General features: G+C 45.1%; 1 protein-coding gene across 5 annotated transcripts in view; it reads left to right on the top strand.

Annotated features, from left to right (window-relative positions):
- Window positions 1-27,242, top strand: part of Vit (vitrin) — an 86,344-nt gene extending 59,102 nt beyond the window's left edge. For 4 of the 5 annotated variants that reach the window (XM_035447892.1, XM_035447890.1, XM_035447888.1 and 1 more), the window contains 6 exons: window positions 82-144; window positions 4,860-5,007; window positions 17,904-18,007; window positions 21,291-21,517; window positions 23,354-23,867; window positions 26,783-27,242. In XM_035447892.1, coding sequence (XP_035303783.1) covers window positions 82-144; window positions 4,860-5,007; window positions 17,904-18,007; window positions 21,291-21,517; window positions 23,354-23,867; window positions 26,783-26,961 — 1,235 coding nt within the window. In that variant the 3' untranslated portion in view covers window positions 26,962-27,242. The remainder of the gene's footprint in view (window positions 1-81; window positions 145-4,859; window positions 5,008-17,903; window positions 18,008-21,290; window positions 21,518-23,353; window positions 23,868-26,782) is intronic. The other variant, XM_035447891.1, reaches the window with a different exon arrangement.
- The last annotated feature ends 739 nt before the right edge of the window (window positions 27,243-27,981 follow it).

The following is a 27,981-nucleotide window of genomic DNA, read 5'->3' as shown; positions in this document are numbered from 1 at the left end:
GTCCACTCTGTCCCCGTCTCTGGGGTCAGACCAGGTGTTCCTACACTTGGAAGTCACAACAACTTTAACTTCTCTTTCCAGGATTTGTGCCAAAAGAGGAACTCAGCACACAGTCTTCAGAGCCCGTGTCCCAGGGAGATCCAAGTGAGTTAATCCGCAGCTAGAAACTCAGGATGGTTTTACTATGTGGTCAGTGCTCTCTCTCACTTCCAGGCAGACCCACTGTCTCTTACCACAGATCAATTTATCGCCTATCTTCTGACACTTTGTTCTAAAGAGAATGGAGGACTTCTGGAAGATTTAAAGTATCTGCATGAGGGGGAGAGAATCGAATGGTTTCTTTTTTATGTCTCTATGGCAACAGGGTAAAGAATGGGAAGGGATGAGGAGCAAGGGCAGATGAAAAGAATTGTCAGACTGGTCTGCAGGGGCAATGGTACCACGGAGGTAATAGAAGCCAGTCCTTGGAGTTAGACCCAGAAATGAGAGGAATGGGCAGATTCAAGAAATATAGAAAAGGAAGAATCTATAGGGTTGGAGTGGGGTGTAAGAGACAAGACAGTTGAAAATGACATCAGCAGGGCTCTAGGAACTACTTAGCTGGTTAAGGCACCTTTTGCCAAGCCTAACACCCTGGGCTCTATAACGGTGGAAAGAGAAAAGCAACTCCCATAAGTTATCCTCTGACCTACACACTTGTGCCATGGCATATGTGTGCCCCCCCCCCACACACACACATACTAAGAAACACAGATGTAATTTAAATTTTAAAAATGACTTGTGTATCTGGATAGGTGGTACTGAGGTGAAGTACACAGGCTTGGGGACAGGAGACTGCTTATGTCTGTCATTTGCTGTGAGACGTTCAATCCAATAGCAAGATCTGATATTTGGCTAGAATAGGACATCCCAGTCAGAAATTCAGAGTTGGGGACAAGATGACAGTAAGTATAGATATTCTGTCACTCTTCACCAAATTAAAAAGAAAAGGAATTTTAAATGGATATTAAAATTTTAAAAAGGTTTAGAGTTGGGAGATTAACTGTGGTTCAAAGCAGAGGCTATATCATGACGCTGTTAAATAGAAAAAGATTTGATGAGTGACACTAGACAAGGGAGAAGACACCCAGGAATAGCACAAAGGAGGGACTAGAGAAAGAGAAATGCAGAGAAGAGTGGTGTCTTCCAACATACTGAAAGAGAGCATTTGCAAGTCCTCCTAAAACTGTTGCCACCAGTGGACTGTCTCAACTCTACTGTGTGTAAGAAATGCCTGCAGATATTTTTTAGACTAACGATGCCCCTCTTTTGCCTAATACCTATTATGTCAGTCTCTCACCAGACCTTGCTACTCCCAGTATGGTCAGAGGACAAATAGCATCAGCAAGTTGCCCTGGGAACTTGCAACATGTGTAGAGACAGAGCCCCAACCCCAGACCTAGCCATCCTACAGCCAAAGCTGCTAGTGGCGCTTGAGAGTAGCTTGCAGGCTATTTTGTGGAAACTGTATATGCACCTTTGACCTGTTCATGCCTCTGACATCATCCAAAGTTAAAAAATACAAACCTGATGTACTATAGCGCAATGCATGAGTTCATCTATAGAGCTGCAGATTTGGAACTGTACTGCAGAAAAGAAAATGATGCATTGATTCCTGTAGACACTACGTATCTGACCTTCCTCCCTGAGTACCCCATGACACGTCTCTACCCATTAGTACCGGTGTCCATATATACCTTGAGGTGGAAGCATAGTCATCAAGATATCCTGGGAGTTTAGAGGCAGGGGCTTTTGCTTCAATAATAGACCGATTGCCTAGGACTTGCTGTAAGGCCCAGTGATGATTAAATGATTTATTTTTTTTTAATCCAGGGAGGGGTAACAAAGGTAACTTCCACATCAGCAGTCAGCAATCAGGCCAGAGGTCCAAGAGAATTAATCGGACAAATTGCTTGCTGTAAAAAACGAACATGTTGTGGGGGGAGGGGAGGGAGAGAGAAAGGGATTGACATGTGAAGCAAGCTTGTTCCTAATTTGAACATAAGAAAAATTACAAAAAAAAAAAATAAACGAACATGTTGCTCCTGAAGCATAGTTCAAGATGTAAGAAATGAGCACGAGTTGTCCTTGAGGGACCAAAACAGATGCTACCAAATCCATGTACTGCTTTCGCTGAAAATAAATGAACGGGGTAGGGGACCCCGTTATTCTTTCCTAGACTCGATTTTCTTGTCTTAAAAGGCAATATTGAACTAATCCGCTGGCGTCTGGAAAGAAACCTTTGTTCAGGAGAGCTTCTCAAGCTCGGGGGTCGTATTTAAAGGCAAATCTGATTCTGTACCTTTGAGTGGATCCCAGGAGTCCATATTTTCTGCAAACTGTGTTAGGGGGCCTGAGAGCGCTGAAGAACCCTACTGCCACCTGCTGGCAATAATTCACATTGCAAGGCAAGACCTAGAAAAAACCCGTTGGCCTTTTGGGGAGACCTTATAGCAGTTCTGCCTGTCTTCTGCTTCATCCCTGCCTTTAGCGAAGCCTTTAGACCACATTTGGATTGCGTCGTTCCTTCAATCTTCACCTCAAGGGTAACGCTTGGGTATAGGCAGCATGGGAGATAGCCAACTGGACAGGGAAGCCTAGAAGGCACTTGCAGACTAGGGGCAAAAAGGCTGAGATTTGCTGAAGAGTTGCGACACAAAATAGATGGAGCAGAGGCAGACAAGCATCCCGAGGTCTTCCCAAGACCTCCTCTGGTCTCCACAGCCATTTCAGCACATTCTCCACTTCTACTTTTCTCCATCCACCAGTTCTGCATCAGTCCTCATCAGTAATGATTTCTAATCAATGTTGCTTCAGACTTTGCTAGCTCACAAGCACTTGGTGTTTGCAACGGCCCCTTCTTGTCTATAGCGCCTTTGTTAACGGAGGGCAGTCAATGCCGGCCCCAAAGAAGCCATGTGTTCACTACACATAACATGGCGCCATTAGGAACATGCTGGCTTGTCTGTGCAGTTTCTCCCCCAAACACAAGGGGGCACTCACTAGCCCTCGGGTGTTCTTGGATGCTCCGAATTAAAATTCTTTATTCTTCTAGTTCTCCGTAGAGTGTTTTTAAAAATACTCGTCTCCCCAAATGCAACCATTCAGTAATTCATTCTTCTTTTTTTAAAAAAAAAATTAATCTTAAGGCTGTATGGACTCCCAATAAGGGCCCCAGCTCATCAATGGACAATCAGTCTTACCAGTCAGTAAGGCCGCAGGGAGTAGCACACGGGGGTTGTCAGCCCAAGTAGCACTAAAGGTTGAACCCAGCCTGCAGTCCCACCTTCCTCACAACCATCGCAAACACCAGACCTGCCTTACCACAGCTTTGATTACCCGTCATCAAACACAATCTGAAAATATTAAATGGAAAGTTCCAGAAATAAATAAGCCCAAGTTTAACTACAGTATATTGTTGTAATTATTCTGTTTTGTTGTTAGTTATTGTTAGTATCTTACGGTGTGTAACTTATGAATTAAACTCTATATATAATTTACATATAGATGTATGTGGTTTAATTCATATTATATATTCACAATATGTTATATATAGTTTAATTCATACATTATATATTTATATTAAACTATATGTAGTTTAATTCATAGCAGTGAATATATATCACGTAGATACTTTCAATATATGTGTATTTTATATATATGTGTGTGTGTGTATACATATAGATGAAAACAGATGGATATATGGTTCCATTCTGCCTGGGTATTCAGGCAACCTCTGTGTTTCTTAGGACCCAACCCCAGGGGACAACGGAACCATGGTTTATTTGAAGAGGTCAGACATTCTAACCCTGAACATCTACCTCCTCTTTCCACAATAGAAGCAGGGCGGGGTCCAACAAAGTCATAAAACTAGCTTATGGATAGTGTCTATAATTTTTCCATTGTTTCATCGAGGGAAGGGAAAAACAATCTACCCATTTCTTATCCTATAACTCCCACCCCACCCCTCCCAGGCTGGCCTTGTGGGTTCTTTCACATCTCACATATTTTGGCTAAGTGTGAGAATGAAAGACCACAAGTTCTTGACACTTGCTCATGGCAAATTCCCAACATCTGGGAGTCTGTGCTTCTTGTGTGTGTGTGTGTGTGTGTGTGTGTGTGTGTGTGTGTGTGTGTGTGTGTGTTAGGAGCTTAAGCACACATTTATGTGTAGGGTATTCACCTGTGTGCATGGGTGGGGAGGGCAACAAGTGATGGCATATGCGGCCACCTCATTCCCTTAGACAGGCATACAGGGTCTCTCACTGAGCCTGGAAATTGCTGTTTGGGATAAAATGGCTGGCTAGCAGACTTCAGAAATCCTGTCTCTATCCCATGCAGCACTCTTGGTACAGGCATGCATGCAGCCACATGCAGCTTTTAATTTGGACTCTGGGGATCCCAACTCAGTTCCTTATGCATGCTCAGCAACACCCTTACCCACTGAGCCTTCCATGGCTTCTAGGAGTCTTCACTTCTGTGATGTGAGCATAGGAATCCATCTTGAGGTTCTTCCCAAGCAGCATTGGGTATTACTGCCTTCTGAGGTCTATAGTAGTGGCTGATACACAGAATTCCAAAGCAGGTGTACAAACAAGAACAAGCCAAAGTATCCAGGACCCTGGCACTCAGGGAAGTGTAGCCTGCCCCTACTGCCTCTTTTCACTTTCTTCTCACTCAATTCTCTGGGCTTGTGGAGAATGAAAGCTGCCTAGAAGGGAGCACTGAAAGCCTTAGGTGGGAACACTGAGAGAGACAAGATGCCCAGGTAGGAGCACTCAGGGCCAAATGGAATCACAGCATCTTTTTCTATCCCTCAGACTGCAAAGTTGACTTGTCCTTCTTGATTGATGGGAGCACGAACATTGGCAAGCGCCGCTTCCGGATCCAGAAGCAGTTCTTAGCAGATGTTGTCCAGGCTCTTGACATTGGCCCTGCTGGGCCTCTCGTGGGTGTTGTTCAGTATGGGTAAGTGCAGCTAATGCTCTGAGCCTGGTTATCAAGTGGCATTGCACAGCTGACTTCAAGCCACAAATATCGGTGTGTCCTGAAGTGCTGAGTCTCTCTTCTCAAATGCAAATGTAAATTTAAAAAAACAAACAACGGAAGCAATGCAGCCGCTGTTGAAGAAATTTCCAAGGGAAGAGAAGGTTCATAATACACGGTTGTGAGTAAATGTCATTTGCACTCATGATTGATGTAGGAGATATTAATTGTAGGAATTAAGAGTTTTGGGTGCAAGTAAGAAATAACCTAGTTAGGCTGCCACCAGTTTCTTTATCTTTTGACTATGAATACATTTGTTTCAGGGCTCGCAGCCTGGGCTACACTTATTTGAAGGTAAGGCTTTAGACTGTGTGTTCTCTTTCCTCCAAAGAACCGTGAGCTTCTATACTGAACTGGTAAAGTCCAGCAGGCGACAGGGAGCCCCAAGGTACAGAGAGGTGCTCCACCAGTCTTGAACACTGAGATGACTGGCCCCAGTTCATCTGATTATTTCATTAAGGGTATGATTTAAGGGACTGTGGCAATGTTCCAATCTCAACCTTCTTTTCTCTAAATTTGGAACAATAAATCAATCTTAGTTTAGATATGGATGGGTCCTCCCTACAACAGATTACAGATAAGACAGAATATCATCAAAAGAAAAAACAGGCATAAATCTCCTATTTGTGAGCATATTTCACACAGCTGGTCTGATCCACCAGTATTAGGGGTGAGATCATGATTATGCTATCCACAAAGGCGCTTTGGGTACCCATGATGCTTTTCTTCCACACATACCTATAGTTTAGCCCCTGGAATTGAAAAGCAGCACAGAGCTCAGCGCTCTTACTCTAAAGCTTCACTGACAGTGTGGCCATTCCTTCTGAAATATGTAAGATTTCCAGCATTCCAATACCTCCAGACATTCCCTAGCTGGCAAGCACCCTGCGGGCGGCCTGGAGCAGCACATTAGTTACAGTTGTCATATGCTGGCATTAGCAGGTCCTACTTTGAGTTACTAGAAAAAGACGTAAAGATGCTTTCTTTTTCAAGTAACTTGTTACATGTGTATTTTTAGAATTCAGTTCTAATATGTTTATTCCCATCTTCTATTTCTGTCAAGAAGAAATTAGTAGCTTGGTTAACTGGCACTTACAAGAAGTTAGGAGTCAGTTATAAATAACCAATTACTGCAAATCCACCAATCAGTGTCCTATGATCTATTATTGTAAGTGGCTTTCTGGTTATTGTTTCCTTGTTCTCAAAATGCCAACCATTTTCACTCCTATGTTATTTTTTTAAGATAGCAAATGCAAAGTGTGCCTTCCTACAAAGAACAAATAGAAGTATTTAGTGTCAGATGTGCTAGTCAATTTTATTGGAGGATCCAAAGCTTGCTGTGTTATCCTGCATCAGAGACAGCTGGTTTCAAAGCTTGCGTGCACCTGGGTTTCTGTGAGATATGAAAACAGAGATGAGTCTGTCAAGGAAAAAGAATGGCCCAGGATGTTGCTGTGTGTTAATAAGAATGAGGATTCAATAATAAATGTAGCAGAGAAGCAGGATCAATAGAACTTCCCTCTTCCCTACTGCGGTGTGAATGTGACCTCGGAGTTTATGTGTTGGCAACTTCACTCTCAGAGAAATAGTGATTGGAAGTGGGGACAGCCGAGGGTGCTTAGCAATGAACTCATGTCATAATCAAGGGACCTGGTTAGCTATCAAGAAGGTGGGTTTGTTGTCCCTTCTTGCCATCACTGTCTCAGGGTGTCTGACTGCCATCTGCCATGGGATGACAGAGCACTAAACCCTCCCCAGAAATAGGGTCTTCAACCTCCAGAAATATGAGAAATAAAACTGGTTTCCTAATAAAATACCCAATCTGTAGCATCATGATATAGTAATACAAAACAAAGGAACACAGCCCCTCTTCTGATTATCTCCTTTATTTTCCTAACATGGTCACCAAAGTGTTTACATCCTCACCTTCCAATTTCACCTAATAAACAGTGCCCAGTGTCTGCCTTTTCACCATCCAGGGTGCTTACTATTTAATTTAAAGCATTTAGGGCAAATGTGTGCCTGTCCCTCGTCTTATGTCCAATATAAACGAATCTGTCATCTTCGCCTTGCCTGTAGCAGGGTGGGGAGGAAAGCACGGTGAACTGGCTGACAGGGGATCTGAATTCTGACCACAGCCTTGCTGGGGGACCTTATGCAAGCACTTAACCTCTCCGTGTAAATGCTGACACCTGTAAAATATGGGGTCAACTGATGATTTATTAGGTCTCTGCCAGCCCTGGCATCGTATAATTCAATGGCTGGTTCAGAAGATAGCCAATAAATGAACGTTAGGCTAACAGGCCAGCAAGCTGTTTCTTCTTGCTTGCAGCCCCAAGTTCCTATTGGGTGGGCTGATCCATGATGAAACGAAGGACTGCCAGGGTTGTGCAGCCACTGTGCACTGAGAGAAACCAAATAAATTGGAGGGCAGCCGACAAGGCTGAAGGGAGTCACGTTATCCAGCTGAAATTGTTCTTCATGGCAGGTTCGAGGTGGTCCCACCTGCCATCTCTCTTTACTTCTTTCATCACAAAATGGCCTCAGTGCATACAGAGGAAGGGCATGGCTAGGAGAGTGGACAAGCTGCTGCTGAGCTCACGTCTGTGACTTTGAAAAGGGGAGAGCTTGTCTGGTGGGGACTCTGCTTCCGCACAGCCTTGGGATTCTCACCAGATCCAGTTGCCTTCTGTGTGAGTCAGGGTTCTCCTGAGAAACAGAACCAATAGGAAATAGGATTATCTGAGTAGTTTGTCTGATTGACTTACACAATTAGAGCCTGGATAGTCCCACAGAAGCTGCCTGTGGGCTGAAGAGCCAAAGAAACCAGTAGCTAGTCGGGCCAAAAAGCTGCAACCTCAGAGAAACAGAAAACAATGTGCTAGAACACCTCCTGGAGAGCTGCTGGTTCAAGTCCATGGGCAAACACTGAAGAAACTGGCATCCACAGGCAACAGCATCAGCTAGAAAATGTAGCTCATGATGCACCAGCCACCTCCTTCTATGTTAAGACTTCATTTATTTGTCCTTTATGTGTGTGAAAGAGAGAGAGATAATACACAGGTGCACTATGCCACGACCCATGGGTGAAAGTCAAAAGACAACTTGATCCTCAGTTCTTTCTTCCACCATGGCAAATTCTGGTTGCCCGACTTGCACAGAGAGCACCTCTACATGCCCCTAAATCCTGCCACCCTCTTCTCTCCTTTATCCCATCCCAACCCCAAGCCTGCCCAGTGATAACACACCCTGGGTGGGTCTTCCTCAGTCAGTTCATATCCACACTAATATTCTCTAGAAACACCCTCTCTCACGGCACACCCAGACATATGCCCTGTGTTTTACTATGCATCCTTCAGGTAAAATTAACCACCCCACACTCTGCACTCACACATGCAGTGAAAACCATTCCTTTATCTTGTAGTCATTGAATCTGAAGCTCCTGGTTCTGCCTTGCTATAATGCCGTGAGATCTCCAGGCCTTTTCAGAATTGCCTATCCCATCAAGAACAGCTGCAGTGGAGGAGTGGAAGTTGAGAGGGACCTGAGAAAACCCAGTGACTAAATGTCTCTACCTCTCCTGTTGCTGCTCCTGGAGAAGTTCCTCAGACAGCTGACGATGAATTAGGCTTTTAGATTTAGGCTCTACAAGAATTAAATTAACTTCAAAGACTTATGCCAAGTAGGAATAGGAAATAAGAAATGAAAGTCCTAAGTGTATAAATTTGTGAAAAGAACCATGTTGGATTCCTCGGGAATCTTAACTGAAAGATTCTTTGGGGACAAAGAACAGACCCATATAGTCTAGTGATGTGAACTGTTGAGGTGTGTTCACAAGACTGCCATGTAATCCATCTCTCTGTCTCTGTCTGGTCTGTCTGTCTCTCTCTCTCTCTCCCCCTTGGGCCCTTCTCCTTCTCCCTCCCTCCCTTTCTCCCCTTCCCCATTTCCTTTCCCCTTTCCCGTCCCCCTTCTCCCTTCCTCTCCCTCTCTTCTCCTCCCTTCCTCCCCCTCTCTCCTCTTGAGCTCTTTGCTTGTCCTTTCATTCTCCTCTCAGAGGGCAGCACCCTCTACCAGGTTCCTGCTCTCTGCTTCTCCAATTCTCCACTGGCTGCCTTCTTTTCTGTGGTCCAGGCTGACAGGTTTGACCTTCCACAGTGCTGGCATGCTCTCTCTCCCCTGTTCCCTGCCTGCAGAGTTCATAACCCATGACTTTGACATCCCGTCAGCAACCATGGCATTCCTCCCACAGTCAGTCATCACATGCCTCCACTAGCACAGGTGGCATTTGGTGCAGACTCAGAAATACCACAGGGCTTTCCTAAGAACACCCACTAAATGAACAACCATGGGAAGAGGGCAAATATCAGGCAGGCTAATCCTTCAAATGTCAAACAAGATCATCTTCAAAGGGAGACTTGCTCATCCACCAGGAAAACTGTTTATAACCGATGCTTCTTCCCACCAGCCCAAAGAAGATTAGGTGCTGGAAGCCAAGGTCAAGGGTCAAGGCCCTGTCTTGCACCTGCTTTCTAAAACTAAAATTATACAAGTGACAGGTGTGTAACTACGCTTAATACCAAGGGTTGCACTAACGGAGGGAAACACAGTCAGAGCTCATTGTTATGGGTAAACTGTGGCAGGCAGGGTGACTGCCAACAGTGTGCAGCTCACTGTGTAGCTCAGCCCACATTCAAAGGGTGCTTGCTTACTGCCCCCTAGACTTCTGATAATTCTTCTGAGATGAATCTCAGTCCCATAAATGGGAGAGAATTGCACATGTTCTCTTGGCCTTCATCACCAACTCTAGGACCTCAAAATAGGAAAAGTGGCTTTGGACTGCAGCAAAATGCTAGTTTTCTTCATTTAAAAATAAGTGTTACTTTGCTCTAGGGTTTATGACAGCTACTTCTGTGGTGGGTTGTGACTTGGGCTACACCTATTTTTTCTTGCTTTCCATTGCCTGATTCTCAGCCTCGGAGATTTGCTGTCACAGTGGAGCAGTAGGCATGCTGGGGCCTTCTGTGGATCAGTGGCGCCATCTATCCATAGACATTCAGAGTGCAGGGAGGAAGTAAAATGTCTGAAGGGTGTAAACCAAAGGGACCCTGCTGACATAATTAGCGAGAGATGGTCACCTTGTAAGCCATTTAAGAACAAGTCTGTGAACAGAAAACCATCCCTAGTGGTTGTCCACTAAAAGGACACTGGATGGAAAAACAGAGAGATGCCCATTGAAGACTTGCTGTTCTGTTTAGACCTCATGTTTTCTACAACAGTGACAGGAAATAAATACAGCTGGTAATGTTTTCACGCTGCCACATCGTCTGCGCCAGCACTGAAGTAAGGAGTGGGGGGGACTGGGTATGCAATACAGCAGGGATGTGGCTGGCAGATGTGAATCGCAGCACACGCGCATGCACAAGCATACACACATACACACACATACACACATACACACACGCATGCATGCACACACACATACACACGCATGCACACATGCACGCACACTTTTCTGAGTAAGAAAGGACAGCCTAGGCTCTAACTTCAAGTTGTCATCACTCAAAGAGCTTCTAAGAACACGTCTTACTTCCCCCCAGGCTGTGATAGATATGTGCAGATCTGGAACCAGACAAGACGATGAGGGTTTGAAATGGATACTTTCATCTCTTATTCCTGGAAACTTGATCTACGGCCAATGTGGAGAAGCACAGACTCCCCACAGCATCACCTGGGACCGTGGTTCCCAACCTGTGGGTCGTGACCCCACAGGGGTCACAAGTCAGATATTTGCATTATAGTTCACAACCATTACAAAATTACAGTTATGGAGTAGAAACAAAATAATTTTTTGGTTGGGGGGTCGCCTCAACATGAGGAACTATGTTAAAGGGTCACAGTGTTAGGGAGGTTGAGAGCCACTGACCTAGGAGAATAGAAATACATGACCTCAGTCCTTATACTATTTCTCCAGCAGCAAATCTACATGTTATCATGATCTAATGTAACCAGAGTCACGTGAGCTTGGGAAGCTATGCTTCCCAGACATCCCACCACTCACTGGGAGAAAGCCCCCCAGTGTGGTTACAGATTAAAATCTGGTGTTCCAGTTGCTTCTGGGGGGGACTCCGTGGTCATCAGACAGAATATCTCTCTTTTTTTTTTTCTTCCAGCAAAGAGAAGACATATATTTGCTACTCTTTGGCAAATACTGCTATTAATTATATAAAAACTCAATTCTGAACAACCCTAATTCCCTTTTTCTGCTGAGAGGAAATTAAAAGACCAGTGACCATTTGTAAGGGTTGTTGTGCAAAGTCCCTCAGCAGGTTGGCCTAGGCCACTTGCACCCAGGCTGCAGTAACTGCTCCAGTGAAACTCGGAGCTATTGGGAGGATGGAGCCAATATCATTTCAGGATGAGCCCTCAAGGGGCAAGTCTGTCACCTCCCCTGCCACCACCAGTGTGTTCCCTGGGACTCTTCCTGATCTCAGAGGTATCTTTATTTCACTGGCCAAGTCCATACCATCCCCCTTTTCAGCCCACAATGAAAATTAAATGGCTAAATATAGATGGTTTTATAGTAACTTACAGGCACTGCCTGATTAGAGGCAGACGTCTTAAAAGATTCTTGCTGGTGGAAATGTAATTAGCTAATATTTCTCTCCTTGCATAACATTATTTTGAGAGGTTCATCCATTCATTGGACATAGCGGGAGGTACACCAGTAGACTCTGGAACATCAGAACAATAGGGTTAGGACATTAACAGAAGTCCTCCAAAATCCAGGGCTTCCTGAATCTTCTTGGAAGGAATTGATAGATTCTTTATTTTAGAAACTCCCAGGCCAGTGTTTAATTTTCTTCTGGACAGTATCAAGAAACCAACATGGTTTAACAAATCCCCCTAATAAGTTTTACCACCAAAGAAGTGTAGCCATACTGTTACCTATCTCACTCGTCCCTGACCCAAACCCTTTCAAGAAACCACCTCTGCTCGCCTCTGACAGGTGTCCTTGTTTCCAAGCCCTCTCCCAGCAGCCATTTGCTGGCATGCAAATTAGCCCTCTGTGTACAGCAAACTTCTTGGCCCTGAGTCACTTGCTTTGCATTAAGTCTAGCTCTTCCAAATGTAGATCAATTTCATGTTTTGACCTTAAACTGTAAACATCATTATTTTTCTCTTGTTTTCAAAATAAATCTCTCTTCCTGCAGAGACAGAAAGTGTGGCTTCGTTTGATGAGAACTCGTAATAAAATTAAAAATCCAAAGGTTGCCTACACAAAACTATTAGGGGAATAATCTTTTAAACTTTATTTAAATGGACTCTGTGTTCTCTTGTTATTTGTTTTAATAACAAAGTGCCTGATGGTCGTCAATTTAGAATGAAGGTAATCTTAGTTAGCACACATTTCCAGAGGTTTGACTGTATCACTAGCTTTTGTCTAACTTAGATGAGGAGCTCGTGGTGAGTGTTAACACAGGGCAGGGGCTGCAGGAAGAATGGCAGAAGTACAAATGAGACAAATTCTGAAGAAGAACCATAGCGAGGTGCCAGGATCCTCACAATAACCCATTCTTGTGGGAACTAATTCAGTTCCCAAAGGCCTGCATTAATTCCTTCCAAGATGGTTCTCTCATCACTTAGTTACTCTCCACTAGGGTCAAGTCTGCCACACACCTATCTTAAAGAATCTGCTGTGTCAACACCATCACTCTGAAGACCAAGCCCCCAACACATTGACTACTCCAGACAAGTAGCTTCGGAACCATAGTAGACCTGTCTGAAGAATAACCAGGTGACCATGTCAGGCAGCCAATCCATCCACCCTGGAAAAGAACAAATACACCCACACACTCCTTTGCTCTTTGCTAAGAGTGACCATAGCTTAACACAGGTTAACAACACACTGATTCCCTTAATGTAATCGGAATGAAATTTGGTAGGCATATTTTTGTTTACCATGTACTAAGTCCATCTGCCCTGTGCCATTGAAAAGATGATTCAAGTACATTTCATCTAAGTGATTTGATTACATTTTCCTGGTAGACCTTTGGTGGACGAGTGCCATGCCTTTGCCCATAATCATAATCATCGATTCAGCCATTGAGAAAGGTTTCAGTGGTCACCGGTCCAGCCTTTTAATCCACTAAGATAATAAATATATGTGATGGAGTTTTTCCTCTTTAAGACTCCACAGTCTAGTTAAGGAGGCACTATTTCTAAAGAAATGACATTAAATAAAATGAAGAGCACCTTTTATCCAGTGTATGAATAGCGGGGCTATGTGCCTCTGAGGATGCATGTATGTATGAGGATGCTTGATGGAATGCCGGCTGCTGGAGGCTGCTGAGGGCTCTGAGGCAGAGTGCTCTACTGCACACAGGAGGAGCCAAGGAAGAAGACACAGGCCTTGCAGTCCCTCGTGGGTTCATTCCCACCTGTGTGCTAAGCACTAGGGATCCAAAGTCAGGAGGGTCACCTGCTCTCAGGATGAGCCTCCGGATTTGTGCATCTGCCTGTGGGCACACTGGCTCACTCACTGAAATGCACTTTAATAACACATTAGTAGGCTTTCACGATCATGTCTGGGAATATGCTGAGGTTGAATGAGGTAGCAGTTGGCCTTACTGGACTCCTTCCTCAGGGGTCATTTTATAGTTAACTTAATGTTCTCTCTCTCTCTCTCTCTCTCTCTCTCTCTCTCTCTCTCTCTCTCTCTCTCTCCCTGTGTGTGTATGCTTTGCTTTAGTTACATGCCCTAAGTGGTTCACACTTTTCATCCCAAACCTTGGGAGGCAGATACAGGTGGATCTCTACAAGTTCAAGGCCAGCCTGGTCTTCATAAAGAGTTCTAGGCTAGCCAGGGCTTCCTAATGAGATGCTATCGAAAAAATAAAACAAAATAAAAAGCCAGAAAAGAGGCTGGGGTGTGGCTCAGTAGGAGGGCACTTGTTCTAGTTTCATTTCCGTTGCTGTGATAAAATACCCTGAGAAAAAGTGATTTAGAAGGAAAGGGATTTCTTCTAGCTCACAGTTACTGGTTATAGCACAACATTGAGAAGAAGTCAAGCTCAAAATTCAGGGAGAGCAAATAGATGAATGTATGCCTCGTACTCAGTTAACCTTCCCTACTCTTAGAAGGCCCAGGGCTCCAAACCAGGGAATGGTGCTGTCCACTTTCAGGCTGGACCTTCCCACGCCTATTAAGACAACCAAGATAATCCCAAACATGTGTGCTCATAGGCCGAGGTGGTCCAGACAGTCCTTCGCCGAGAGTCTCTTCCCAGATTGCTCTAGCTTTTGTGGAGTCAACAATGAGAGCTATCACAGCACATGGATAGCAATGTGACTCCACCACAGAGGAAAAAATCAACTCAGGGACTGCAGTGCTGGGAGACCAAAGTCAAAGACCTTTCAGTCACATCACACACCCATTTTTAGCTGCTGTTTATTTTATCACACTTCTTTCAAAGCATACCCCAGTGATCTAGTTCCTCCCACCACCTCAAGTTTTCACTACCTTCTAATAATACCATGAACGAGAGCCAGGCTCAACACCCAAACCTTTGAGAGACTGTCCAGATCCAAATAGAACCTTAGTTATTCAATAAAGAGATCAAAGTCCAAAGCTGGGAACAGAAAGGATGGAAGAGTCAAGAGACAGGTAGGAGAGAGGTCTGACTGGGTGAGGCATTTGGCAAAGAGACTGCTAACTGTTAGATGGCTCCATGGGTCATGGAGTATAGAAGAGGAGTAGGGGGAGAAATGTCTTCAGTTTGGGAACTACCAAACCTGACGTACCTTCTGGTGGAGATGAGTGGCAGCCATTGAATGTATGCCCGGGGTTCAAGAGCAGGAACTTGCCACGTGCACTGACAACTATGGATGGGTTGAGAAGATGTGCATGATGGAGAGACCCGGAGTACAGGTGCTCAGACATGGGACAAGGAGTGTTGTTTCCGTGGAAGTGTTCATTGAGGACCTCTATGTGGTGTGCACTATGTGATGTGCTAAAAATTAGAGAGGGTTGAGGCAGCTAAGGCTGAGCATGAAGGAAAAGACACAGAAATAGAGGAAACTGTGAAAGTGTGCTCAGTATTTCTCTAGAGTACAGGAAATCCCAAAATGAATGAATAAAGAAGTAGATAGATGGAGAGTTCATTGGTTATGTTGTAATGAAATCATGCATTTTTCTTAGCATGATAAAACAGTTCATCTTCGAAGAAAAGATCTCACAGCTCTGGGGGTCAAGAGTAGGGCACCAGCATCAACTCAGGTCTGGTAGATCTCTTGGAAGACTGCAAGAGTGCATGCCAGTGGGACATCACATTGCCAGTCAGCATGCCAGAGAGCAGGTCAAAGTTCAACCTCACTCTTGTAATGACTCAAAGGTGCTCAAGGCTCCTCCCATGGTCACCACAATCCCTTCCAAGTGCAGTTCCCCCAGTGACCTTAGCATGTCTCACCAGGCTTGCACTCAGAAAGACCCCACGCACGACCTCTTACCACTTCCACTCCTGGAACTAAATGCCCAACATGTGAACTCCAAACAATATGCAAATCACAGCAAGGCACTTCATTCACTCACTCATTCATTCACTCACTCATCCATTCATTCACTCATTCATTCATTCATTCTTTCATTCATTCTTGATGCTGGGGATTGAATCCAGAGTCTAACACATGCTAACCAGGCATTAACTAACACATACTAAGCAGGCATGAACTAACACATGCTAACCAGGCATGAACTAACACACATGATAAGCAGGCATTAACTAACTTTGATGCTGTGGCCCAAACCCTGGGCCTTGTACCTGCTGAGCCCATCTTTACAACCGGAGTCCCTGAGGATTTTTTGAACAGAGCAGTCTTACTGGCAGAGTTAGAACTGAAGGAAAAGTCCTCCAGCAGATGCTACTACTGGCACTGCAGCAGCTAACAGAATTTCATAATAGAATCAGGAATAAAAGTTAAGGCTCTCAGAACTGCTGGGACTTGGGGGATGAGAACATGGAAGTTATGTGAATAAGTATGGGGTTTGAGGTCAATGGCCAGAGGTGAAAACAGCACTTACTGAAGTGCTCTGAAGGTAGAGGCCCTTCAGACTGCTGTCACCTGCCACTCAGATAAGCACACCCTCTGGGCATAGCTAAGATCAGCCTGAGATGTAGAGGAAGGTTGGGAATAGGGAAGGAAGAGGGATGGGAAGGAGGCCGAGAATGAGAATGTGTCCTCAGTCTGAAGTCTGTTCTGATGGCTTCTTCGCTGTGGACCACACTGGGGTCTCAAGCAAAAAGTGCACTACCAAGAACTTTATAGTCCTTACCTCAAACTGCCCAAGCAGCTGCTCAGTGCTGGACCTCAGTTGTTTGTGGAAAAGCTTTTAAAAGACTTCCCACAACCTGTACTAGCGCTGTAATTTTCAGGCTCCCTGGTTCAAAAGCTAAGAGTTTCAAGATGACAGCATCTTTGAACCAAGTGAGGGCTCTTTGGAAGCATGTAGCCTTTTGTGGCTGCATAGGATGTGCACCTTGGGGCTGGGCTCTGCCTATGGGCTCTGCTCTGCCTTTGGTTGAGTGTCGGTGCCTCCAGAGATATGGTTCATCTCTCACATCTTTCCTGCACCATGACTGAGGGTGCACACACGCCTGGAAGAAACTTCACCTTCAGGCACTCCTCCACACCCTCAACTTGACAGTTCAACCCTAATCTCATTGCTCTCCCACGCATGCGAACCTGTCTCTAGAGAAGGGCCCTGATTCTGTCTCACCGGGGAACTTGTTCCAGATCTGCTCCAGCTGTCTTAAGATGGCAATGACCTTCTCATGAGATTTCAGTCATGTCACCTACTTACAAGAGTCACAAGGTGAGACAGGAACAGTGGTCTTCCTGGCGCCACTATTGATTGTTGGTTTCAGTGCTAGGGCATGGCCAGCAGGTCTCTGATCACCCATGGAGTGGCTACAATTCCATACTCTTGTTGCAGAGGATCTAGGCAATTCAGAGACATTGACAACTCACTGTTACCTCCCTATGGAGGAGGCCACTGGACAAACGTTAGCAATGTAATTGTATTATGGTGTTACGTGTGATGATGCCTTTATCTCTGAAGAAGCTGAACTCCCCCCAAAGTTAAATGATTCCTCAAGATTACACAGCTAGACTGATAGATTCTGGGAGTGAAGAAATCATTGTCTTGAGTTATGTACTCTCCGATGACCCCACCAGGCTCATAGACATTTCCAGCCCAAAGATCACACAGTGGCCCCAGTTAAGCCGAATGGATCTCAAAACCAAACCAAAAGGCATAGATCTGGGAAATGAACCAGTAAAGGCTGGACAGGGAGTGTTGGTGGCAGTGAGAGGGATGGGAAGGAAATAAGAGGGGCTAGAGGAGGGAAGACAGTCAGAATACATTATATACACAGATACATGTAAGCTGTTGTCAAACAGCAAAATCAATAAAAGAAAAGGAAATTCATTACTGAGGAGATAAACTAAAGAGAACTTTCCTCACTGCTCTAAGAAGAAACAAAAATATTACACAGCTATGACATGGCACAGTCAAAAGTAGAACTCAAATCTTCTAAGCCTGTCCCAAGCATCCTGCTGTCCCCATATTCCCTGCAGAGGACCCCAGCCCCCCCCCCCCCCCGTGCCTCATCATCACCTTGTCCACCAAGGAACACATCATGAACACAGCCTCAGGCTTTGTCACAGCAACCCTTTTATTTGTACATGAAGGCATGATTTCTGCCTTCCTCGGAAAGGGAATAACTTTCTAGCCAACTTTTCTTTCTTGTTCTCTTTAGAGACATCCCTGCTACCCAGTTTAACCTCAAAACGCACGTGAATTCTCAAGATCTGAAGGCAGCTATAGAGAAAATTACCCAGAGAGGAGGCCTTTCTAATGTAGGTATGTGACCCAGATATTCGGGTAATTCCACCTGGTTACCATGGTGCATCTTCTGTGTGGTTCTCTTATAATATTCTATATTGGAGGAGGAGGAAGAAATAATCCATCAAGAAATGGCATGCAGCCTCTGTATCTTTCCTAAAGTATTGCCCTGGATTCAGGTGCAAGAACGGTCAGAACACCTGTGCCTCAGAGTTCCTTGCTTCTTTGGATCACAGCCACATTCCTCCAGACTAACAGGACAGCTGTCGTGACTACCTCACGGTCGGCCTAGAAGCTACCAGCCAGTTAGCATGAAAGTCTGTCACTGTTCCACACAGAAGGTCCCTTCCGGGGTCCTGTTCCTATCAAAGCTGTTGTAATAGCGGCTATGCCAAGAGAGGCAAGTCCTGTGTTTAAAGATGAGTTTCCGGTGGCATCTGAACCTTAGGAGGGAGAGGTGGCACTAGAAGTCCAAGGTCTAGTTCTCAATGGGACAGCTCCAGAAGTCCCATTGTACCTGTTCACCCCGAGGAGACTGGGCAAGGGGGTGATTTTACACCAACCATGCTCCAAGGCTGGGGGTGGGGGCGGGGAGGCTGCTAGCGCTTTAGGGAAACTTTCAACCATTTCAGGTCAAGGGAATTCACATGCCAGTTATGGTGGCATAACTGTATAGAGTATGGAGTAAAGCGGCGAGCAGAACTAATAACTTGCACAGAGCATCCTCGGAATCATAGAAACTCTGAATAACGAGTCCCTTCTCTCTAGTCCCTCTAGTGACCAGAACTTTAATATCTGGCAAATGCAGAATCTTTCACAGCAGTGCATGCTAAACAACCACTAGCCAAATCACTAAGTCCATATCTGCAAAGCCACGTCACCTGCATCATAAGCATGGTAGAGGGGGTTGCACATTTGTGTCCAAATTATTGCTTACATAAGCAGAATTCCAATGAGAAAAACTTAGCAAGGCACTCACTCCCCTGAGAAGCGTCCTGACCCAGTCGGCATACATTTGCAGAGGGTGATGTCTTCTCACCCTGCCTCTGCATCATTCAGAAATTCAGGGAGCATAGTCAATGTAACCAACTGAGGCAGGAGGGGGGTTGGTTCATGGAGGAGCATAGAAAGGACTGAAGAAGCACACTGTAGCTCGAGTGTTCAGAATGACACAAGGGACGGTAAGGGAGCCACTACCTCTTCCAATGTTAGGAAAACAGTTTTCAAATTCTGTCAATAAGGCCTTTTCATGAACCTGCACCAGCCAGAATGCTACCATGATGATGGAGCTGCATACATAGTTCATAGCCCTAGCGCAGTGCCCTACTCTCTCTCTCTCTCTCTCTCTCTCTCTCTCTCTCTCTCTCTCTCTCTCTCTCTCACACACACACACACACACACACACACACACACACACACACACACACACGCAAGCAAGCTCCACCCTTACTCCTCAATACCAACCAAACACAGCACTGAGTAGTCAAATACACCACAGTTTCATCAGTGAGAAGAATATCAGACACAAAGTCACAGCCCCTGCCTTGCTTTCACCTTCTAAAGCTCCTTCAAGTGCATCAACTTAGTAAACTCAGATGAGGCTGGAAGTACAGGCACAAAGGACTATGAGTAATGCAGCTTTCAGATTTTAGCCTCCTGTTTCATGGTGAACGGAATGTGTGTGAGCACTGATTACTTTGGCCTCCATATTTAAGATTGGATGGGGTCAGAAATCTTGCAGCATCTTACAACTCATGCACATTGCTATGGGTGCTTACTGTTATGCTGGAAGGGGCTGCTGGGTGTTTTAAGTCATGTTTTTCCCTTTACAATGGGGTCTCCAAAGCCAGGATGCTGAGCAAACCCAGAAGAGCACTGAATAGACAGAACTGTGTTGATTCTAAAGTCTGAACAAGGCAATTTTTGGTTTTTTGGGTTTTTTTTTTTTTGAGACAGGGTTTCTCTGTGGCTTCAGAGGCTCTCCTGGAACTCACTCTTGTAGACCAGGCTGTTCTTGGACTCACAGAGATCCACCTGTCTCTGCCTCCTGAGTGCTGGGATTAAAGGAGTGCTCCACCACTACCCGGCTAAACAAGGCGATTTTAACTGTTACTGAAATGAGAACCCATTTGGGACTCTCCTAGAAACTGTGGCCTTTTATATCTTCATACACACAAAAACACCCTTCAGGAGACATGTACATATACCCCCCACACACACACACACGATCCATAGGATCTAAGTTAAGACCCATGCTATGTGCAGCCATGCTAACTCAAAATCAGCCAGCCATCTCAGTATGCCCAGAAGGGCGTTCAATGATAAAACTAGGAAAATTCTGAAAAGCCGAGACAGTGGGTTGAATTAGTTGAAAATGTCCTGAGATACTTGTACAGTGTAAAATCCACACATGAGAAAAGCATGCCTGAGTCTCCATCATTCCTCATGACTATGGCACTCGGCTGAAGAGACTGTTGGTCTGGAAATCTAGGCCCTGGGTCCTTGTGACCTACAGGACCCATAGTTGTCATAGCTAAGGCTAGAACCCAGCCTCTCTGTTCCTAGAAGGTACATTCCTTCCATGGCCAGCCAGACCTGTGCCCTCAGACTGGGACTGGAGACAAGGTATCGCTAACTACAGAAGACAGCTTGTCACACAACATCTGGAGCACTTAGGCTGTAAGAGGCTAGATGAGGATAATGTCATGCCAAATTAACCCCTCCCATCCTGTGTTCTCAGACATGGCATGGGCCTGTCCAGGGGCCTGAGAAGAGTCTAATACTCTTATCCTCACCCCAGGCAGAAAGGGGGCCCTTTGACCTCATGGAAGTCTTTCTCCCCTTCTTGCTAGACCCTGAAACTTTCTCTTTTCAAACAAGAGACAGAAGCTCTGGGTTTAAAAACGAAACAGAGCAAAGACTGTACAACATTGTGAGTGAGTTGATTTCTGCTGCACCCTGCATCTATAAATAAAGTGATTTTCTTATGTGTAAAAAGAAGAAACAGCCAGGTGGTGGTGGCACATGTCTTTAATCTCAGAACTGAGGAGGCAGAAGCAGGTGGGTCTCTTGAGTTCAAGTATAACCTGGACTACAGAGGGAGTACCACGACAGACAAGGCTACATAGAGAAACCCTGTCTCAAATAAATAAATAAATGAATAAATAAATAAATAAATAAAAGGAGGAGAAGGAGAAACAACTGAAGAGGAAATGAGTATGTTTTTCTAGACCTCTTTGTGCTGCTGTAATCTGTTCCTGCATTTGTTGTTAACACAATTACAATTTCTCTTTTCTTTCAGGCCGTGCCATCTCCTTTGTAACCAAGAACTTCTTTTCCAAAGCCAATGGGAACAGGGGTGGTGCTCCCAATGTGGCTGTGGTCATGGTGGACGGCTGGCCCACAGACAAAGTGGAAGAGGTGTCACGAGTGGCAAGGGAGTCGGGGATCAATGTCTTCTTCATCACTGTTGAGGGGGCTGCTGAAAGCGAGAAGCAGTATGTGGTGGAGCCCAACTTCTCCAGCAAGGTACATAACTGTCCAGGGACCCCTAAGGGCAGGAGCCTCTGCACTCTGAAAAGTTCTGATGACCTCAGAGCTGTTTTCTAAAGCCTTCAAATGTTCATGAAACACGTGAGTAAGTAGTGGGGCCTCCCATGGGGGAACCTAGAATTGTCCTCTCAAAGCCAACACTTATTCCCACTGCATAACCGAGAGCTTAAGAGCAGGGGACAAGAGCAGTGTTCTCAAAGTCTCACTTAAAACTTCCCCTTGGTCCTCTCATGGCACCGGGACAGCCCAGCCAAACAGCCAAATAGATTTCACACACACACACACACACACACACACACACACACACACACACAGAGAGAGAGAGAGAGAGAGAGAGAGAGAGAGAGAGAGAGAGAGGCTTGCATGTATATATACATACCCTACCCCCCAACACACACACACACACACACACACACACACACACGCACATGCACACGCACACGCACACGCACACGCACACGCACACATGCACGCACATAGTACAAGTGAATCTACCTGATAAAACAAAGGATGTCTACACTTCCCAGATCAGAATGGTCATGCTCCTATGATACTCATGGGTGGCCCCACACTTGGCCAAAGACAGTGACATCTCAGAATTACACCTTCATACCCACATCACGGCTCTCACCCTCTGCCATTATCCATTCCTAAATCACCTCCCAAGTTTCAGATAGTGCTGCAATGCCTGTCTGAGTTTCCCCAGTTCACTCTAAGACCTCCTGCCAGTCCCTGCTCCTTGCTCCAAATCCTCCACCATTATCTCCAAAGGCCCCAACCTCCCTTCCAGGTCAAGCCTGCTATGACCTCCAGATATACACTGTGTCTCAGCCAAACCCATCTCTCATCCACAGCCAGCACCACCACTGTCTCCTGCCATGACTTTAGATGGGCTGTCTGGTAGGATTCCTCCTGTCCAAACTCTAGTCAGCCCTCAGCCTTGTCCCAGCATTCATCCACCTCAGCTGTGCAAAGTTTCATAAACCCCATTTGTAGTCATGAAGTCTGACCCTCCCAGACCTCCAGAGGTCTCTAGGATCAAGGATGGATGACCCGAGTTCAGGACACAAGCCTAGTCACTTCTAAGAACATACTAACCAACTTGCTTTATTAGCTGTTGCCTCTGACTTTTTTTTTTTTTCTGGATCAAGCTAGGGCACAGACAAACACTCATGTGTGCCTGGAGGCAGGGTTGCCTGGCAGGCAAAGCTTAGAGTTTAATAGCAGATAAAATTGATGCTCCAATCTCAGGGACTCAAGGATGCCCCTTCACAACCTGCCCTTTGTTTCATGATGAGGGGTCGCTGTTGCAGGATGAGAGTGGGAGCCAAATAAGAGACTGTAGGAGCATCTAGTGGCTCCAACACGAGTGTCCGCTCAGAGGCTTCGGATCCCTTCAGGCAGGGTACAGGGCTGCCCTGGAAACATCCCTGTTTGTGTATCAGAGCAAAAGCTTTCTTTAGTCTTCCCCATGATGGTTGGTACCCATAAATGCCACACTTATGGCTGGCTTCCTGTACATATGTGTTGAGGAGCCAGCAAAGGCATAAACCAACGATACACATCTGCTTGTGAATTTGCTCCTCCGACCATTTTCCACTAAGGCAGGGACCCAGCTGAGGGGTCTGGGTGGAACGAGCCCAGATGTTACTGCAAGGGTCTTGACCTCGGTGGTACCCAGCCAGGAAACTGGAATAAAGTACACTCAGGAAGTATGACTCTGTAAAACCTGCCTGGTGGTGAAGGGTAGTGGTGGCAGGCTTAAGGACTTGGCCCCTGACCTGGACCTCATCTTTCCTTTCTCTCTTCCAGGCCGTGTGCAGAACAAATGGCTTCTACTCCTTCAACGTGCAGAGCTGGCTCAGCCTTCACAAGACGGTGCAGCCCCTGGTGAAGCGAGTCTGTGACACGGACCGCCTAGCCTGCAGCAAGACCTGTTTAAACTCTGCCGACATCGGCTTTGTCATTGACGGCTCTAGCAGCGTGGGGACAAGCAACTTCCGCACTGTTCTGCAGTTCGTGGCCAACCTCAGCAAGGAGTTTGAGATTTCAGACACCGACACGCGCATCGGGGCTGTGCAGTACACCTACGAGCAGCGGCTGGAATTTGGGTTCGACAAGTATAACAGCAAAAACGACATCCTCAGTGCTATCAGGAGGGTGGGGTACTGGAGTGGGGGCACTAGCACCGGGGCTGCCATCCAGTACGCCCTGGAACAGCTCTTCAAGAAGTCCAAACCCAACAAGAGGAAGGTAATGATCCTTATCACTGACGGCAGGTCCTACGATGACGTGCGCATCCCAGCCATGGCTGCCTACCGGAAGGGTGAGCGCTCCTGCTATAAACGTGGGCACAAAAGCAATTCTTGAAGGGGTGAGGACCAGTGTCACTGGTGCATGGGGAGGAACTGCCTTTTTATGTACTTATTTTGTCTAGGACTTAAGAAAATGTACACAGGGTGCTGGAGAGATGGCTCAGTGGTTAGCTCTTGCTCTTCTCGCAGAGAAATCTGGTTTCAGTTCCCAGCACCACATAGTGGCCCACAACCATCTGAAACTCCAGTTTGAGGGTATTTGACACCTTCTTCAGATCTCTAGGGGCATTTCACATGCATATATGCACATACATGCACACATATATGTAAGTAAACCGATCTATTTATTTATTTTAGTGTTCACGGCCACAGGGAGAGTGGTAGTGAGAAAACGGTGTAGGCATCTCTAAGAAGAGGACACAGAATTGAAAGGAGTCCATCTATTAGTTCCTCAAGTATTCTTGAAAACCCAGAGCCCACAGGCAATGGAATAGTAACCCTTCCTTTTACACCCTATGGCCTAAAACTCCTTCCACATGGGCATAAATCATTGCTTGATGAAAGATTTAAACCTCTAGCTGTGCTGATTCCAAATCATGTTTGTACATTTTACAGAATAACACTGCTTTTAAAGAAATGTAATTTTGCAGCTGGCTATTCATGCTTGCCTCAATTTTTTTTTCCAGGTTTTTTCCAGGCTTGCTGTAAACACAAAATCCTCCTGTACTGGGATTATAAGCACATGTCACCATACCTAGATGTAAAATACTATTTTTTTGGCAATGATTTCTAACCAGATCTTGGTCCTTTAGGAGGATTCTTTATTTAAATTATTTTTAAATATTTTCATGCCAAATTTCCTAAGAGGGATCATGCAATGGCTCAGTGGGTAAAAACACTAGCTGAGCAAATCCAAACATGAATCCGATCCCCAAACCTACATGAAGGTGAAAGGAGAAAACTAACTTCACAAAATTGTTCTCTGCCCACAAACTCAGGGTGTGGCATGCACACACACAGTAATAAAAAAACAAAAAGTCTAAAGCCTTAAGAAGCCAAAAAAGTTTTAAAAACATGTAAGATGAACAAAATATTTTATAAATATTTATAAAAGTCAGTTGCATTTAAACCTCTCCTGTACAATGCCTGGACATGAAGTTCTTGTCCTGAAAAGTGCAGTGAAACTGTAACGTGCTTGAAGAAAACCTCAAGTAATAAAAAAGGGAAACCAAAAGCCAGACATGGCAGCTCAAACTTTAATCCCAGCATTCCAGAGGCAGAGGCAAACAGATCTCCATGAGTTTGAGGCCAGCCTAGTCTACATTGCAAGTTCTGGGCCAGTCAAGGCTGCATAGTGAAACCTTGTCTCAAAACACAGAGGAACAAAAAAAGGAAACTGAATGGTTCTTGATCACTAGAAATCTAAGGGAGAGTACAGAACTCGCTACCACACTTGGTTTTGTTGTTCTGCATCTTTGTGTAATTTAAGTTGTCTTTTAGAATAATCTATATACTTTTACACTGGGCAGTGGTAGCACACACCTGCAATCCCAGCAATGGGGAGGCAGAGGTGGGTGGATCCCTGTGAGTTCGAGGCCAGCCTGGTCTACAGTGTGACTTCCAGGACAGCCAAAACTGTTACACAGAGAAACTATATACTTCTAAAGATTTATTTACTTTTTAATTTAGATGTATGGATGTTTTTAAATTTTTATGTATGGATGTTTTTTAATTTATATGTATGGATGTTTTTTAATTTATATGTATGGATGTTTTTGCCTGCATGTGTGTGTACACCATGTGCATACACTGCCCTTGGAGGCAGAAGAGGGTGTTGGATGCTCTGGAACTGGAGTTAAAAACCTTTGTGTTTTTTGTTTGTTTTTGTTTTGTTTTGTTTTGTTTAAGGATTTTATTTATTATGTATACAGTGTTCTGTCTGCATGTATCCCTGCAGGCCAGAAGAGGGCACCAGATCTCATAAGGGATGGTTGTGAGCCACCATGTGGTTGCTGGGAATTGAACTCAGGACCTCTGGAAGAGCAGCCAGTGCTCTTAACCTCTGAGCCATCTGTCCAGCCCCCAGACCTTTGTTAAGAGCTCTAATGACATGGGGTGACTTCATGTCTTAGTGCCCAACTCTGAGATTCAATCTGAAAATGTAGTAAGGACCGCGTCCCCCGGAGTAGCAAGTCCATTTAGGGTGACCATTCACCTGTGTTGCTGATGGACATTTTCCCCAAAACAGTGGCTCTGGGGTCTAGAAAGCCCAGTGTCTATTGCGGTTGTGTAGTCTTTACTGGGTAAAGTCTTCCCATCTTTAATCAAAGGCCAACAAACAGCTATGCTGTTAAAAACCACAGCTGGCTCCTTGTATCCTAGACAATAAGATAGAAAAAAATGAAAAATACCACAAATATGTAGTAAAACAGCCACTTCTTCTTGCTCTATTCGTCACATTGGATGACCAGTATCCGGTCACTGGGAGGAATACACTCTCTGAGACCCTGGGCAGTGCCAACTCTGACTCTTCCTCAGTCCTTTGAGTTGTCCATTGTCACTCACTGCTGTGTCGGTCTCCACCTCTCCCTCCCTTTTTAAGGACCCAGTGGTATTGAATTAGGAGCCCATTCTACTCCAGCGTGGCCTCATTGTTACTTATTTTTTCATTGTGTCTGTAAAAGACACTATGCTCAAATAAGGCCAAAAGCTATATTACTTTTGTTGCTATTGGTATAGAGTGATATTCAAAATGTTTGTTGACTGAATAGTCACACTTAGTTTATTTATAGACACTAGAGCCTCACTGGGGTTCTCTCATTTGTTTTCTTTGGCATATTTCTGACTTGGGGAGTCCAGAAGGAAAATATTCATTGTCAGTCCCTTTGCTCAGGGCCATTTGCTTCATGCCATTTTGTTTCCACAGGGGTGATCACATACGCAATAGGCATCGCGTGGGCAGCTCAAGACGAGCTGGAGGTGATCGCCACCCACCCCGCCAGGGACCACTCCTTCTTTGTGGATGAGTTTGACAACCTCTACAAATTTGTCCCCAGGATCATCCAGAATATCTGTACAGAGTTCAACTCCCAACCTCGGAACTGAGGTCGAAGCAGACCATTGACCGCCTGACTGACTCTTGGGACTATCCGCCAGCATTGTCCCTCTTCCTTGGGCATAAAAAGGGGCAGAGCTTGGGTAGGGCTTGGGGAAATGCTTTTGTTGTTACTATTCTTTGCCATCAGTGCTTTAAATGCTTCAAAACCTGCCTGTTAAAAAGCTGCCCATCAAGTTCAAGATTGGGTTCAAATGCTGCACTCTTTTGGACGTGAGGAAGACTTCACATTTTGACAGTTGTACATATCTGGAAGATAGCTCTCATGACAGGTTTGAATTGAGCTTTTATGAGAAGTCTGTTTTTATTTCTCATTAGAACTATGTGATCTTCCATACATTTATTTTTTTTTGTCATGAGAATGTAGGAGTGGCTTGAATAAATGTTTAAAAGAATTACATGGACATTTTCTAATCATGTGATGAGAAGTCTCTAGGTTTGTGGTGGGGCCGTCCTCTGCTATTCTTTTTCTAGGAAAAAAAAAAAAACAGTTCTAGAGCTGGGTATGCACTAGAATGAAGTGGGAGGGGCTTGATTGAGCTTCCTGTAAAATACACACGCAATGCATGCAAAGGAATGTTCAGTGATGAACAGGGGAACACATGCCTACAATCCCAGCTACTCGAGAGGCTGGGGCAGAAGAATCACAAGTTCAAGACCCGACTGGTCAACTTCATGAGACCCTATCTCAAAATATAAAATAAACATATAAACAAAAAGGACCAGGGTTTAGCTCAGTGTTAGAGTCCTTGGCCAGAAATGCATAGGGTGCTTGATTTTAAGCCCAGCACTTAAAAAGTATTAAGAAGACTCCTAAATAAAGATGACTATTTAAGTTTTATTTTATTTTATGAAAATATGTGGTCAGATGGAGAGATAGCTCAGCCATTATGAGCACTTGGCTGCCTTTGCAGAGGACCAGGGTCCCATTCCCAGTACCTACAAGGCAGCTCACAACCATCTGTAACTCCAGTTCAAATGGATCCATGGCCCTCTGTGACCTCCATGGG

Source organism: Cricetulus griseus, chromosome 7 (assembly GCF_003668045.3).
Source record: "Cricetulus griseus strain 17A/GY chromosome 7, alternate assembly CriGri-PICRH-1.0, whole genome shotgun sequence".
Lineage (NCBI taxonomy): Eukaryota > Metazoa > Chordata > Mammalia > Rodentia > Cricetidae > Cricetulus > Cricetulus griseus.
Note: the sequence above shows the minus strand (reverse complement) of the source record. Positions and strands in the feature narration are given on the sequence as shown.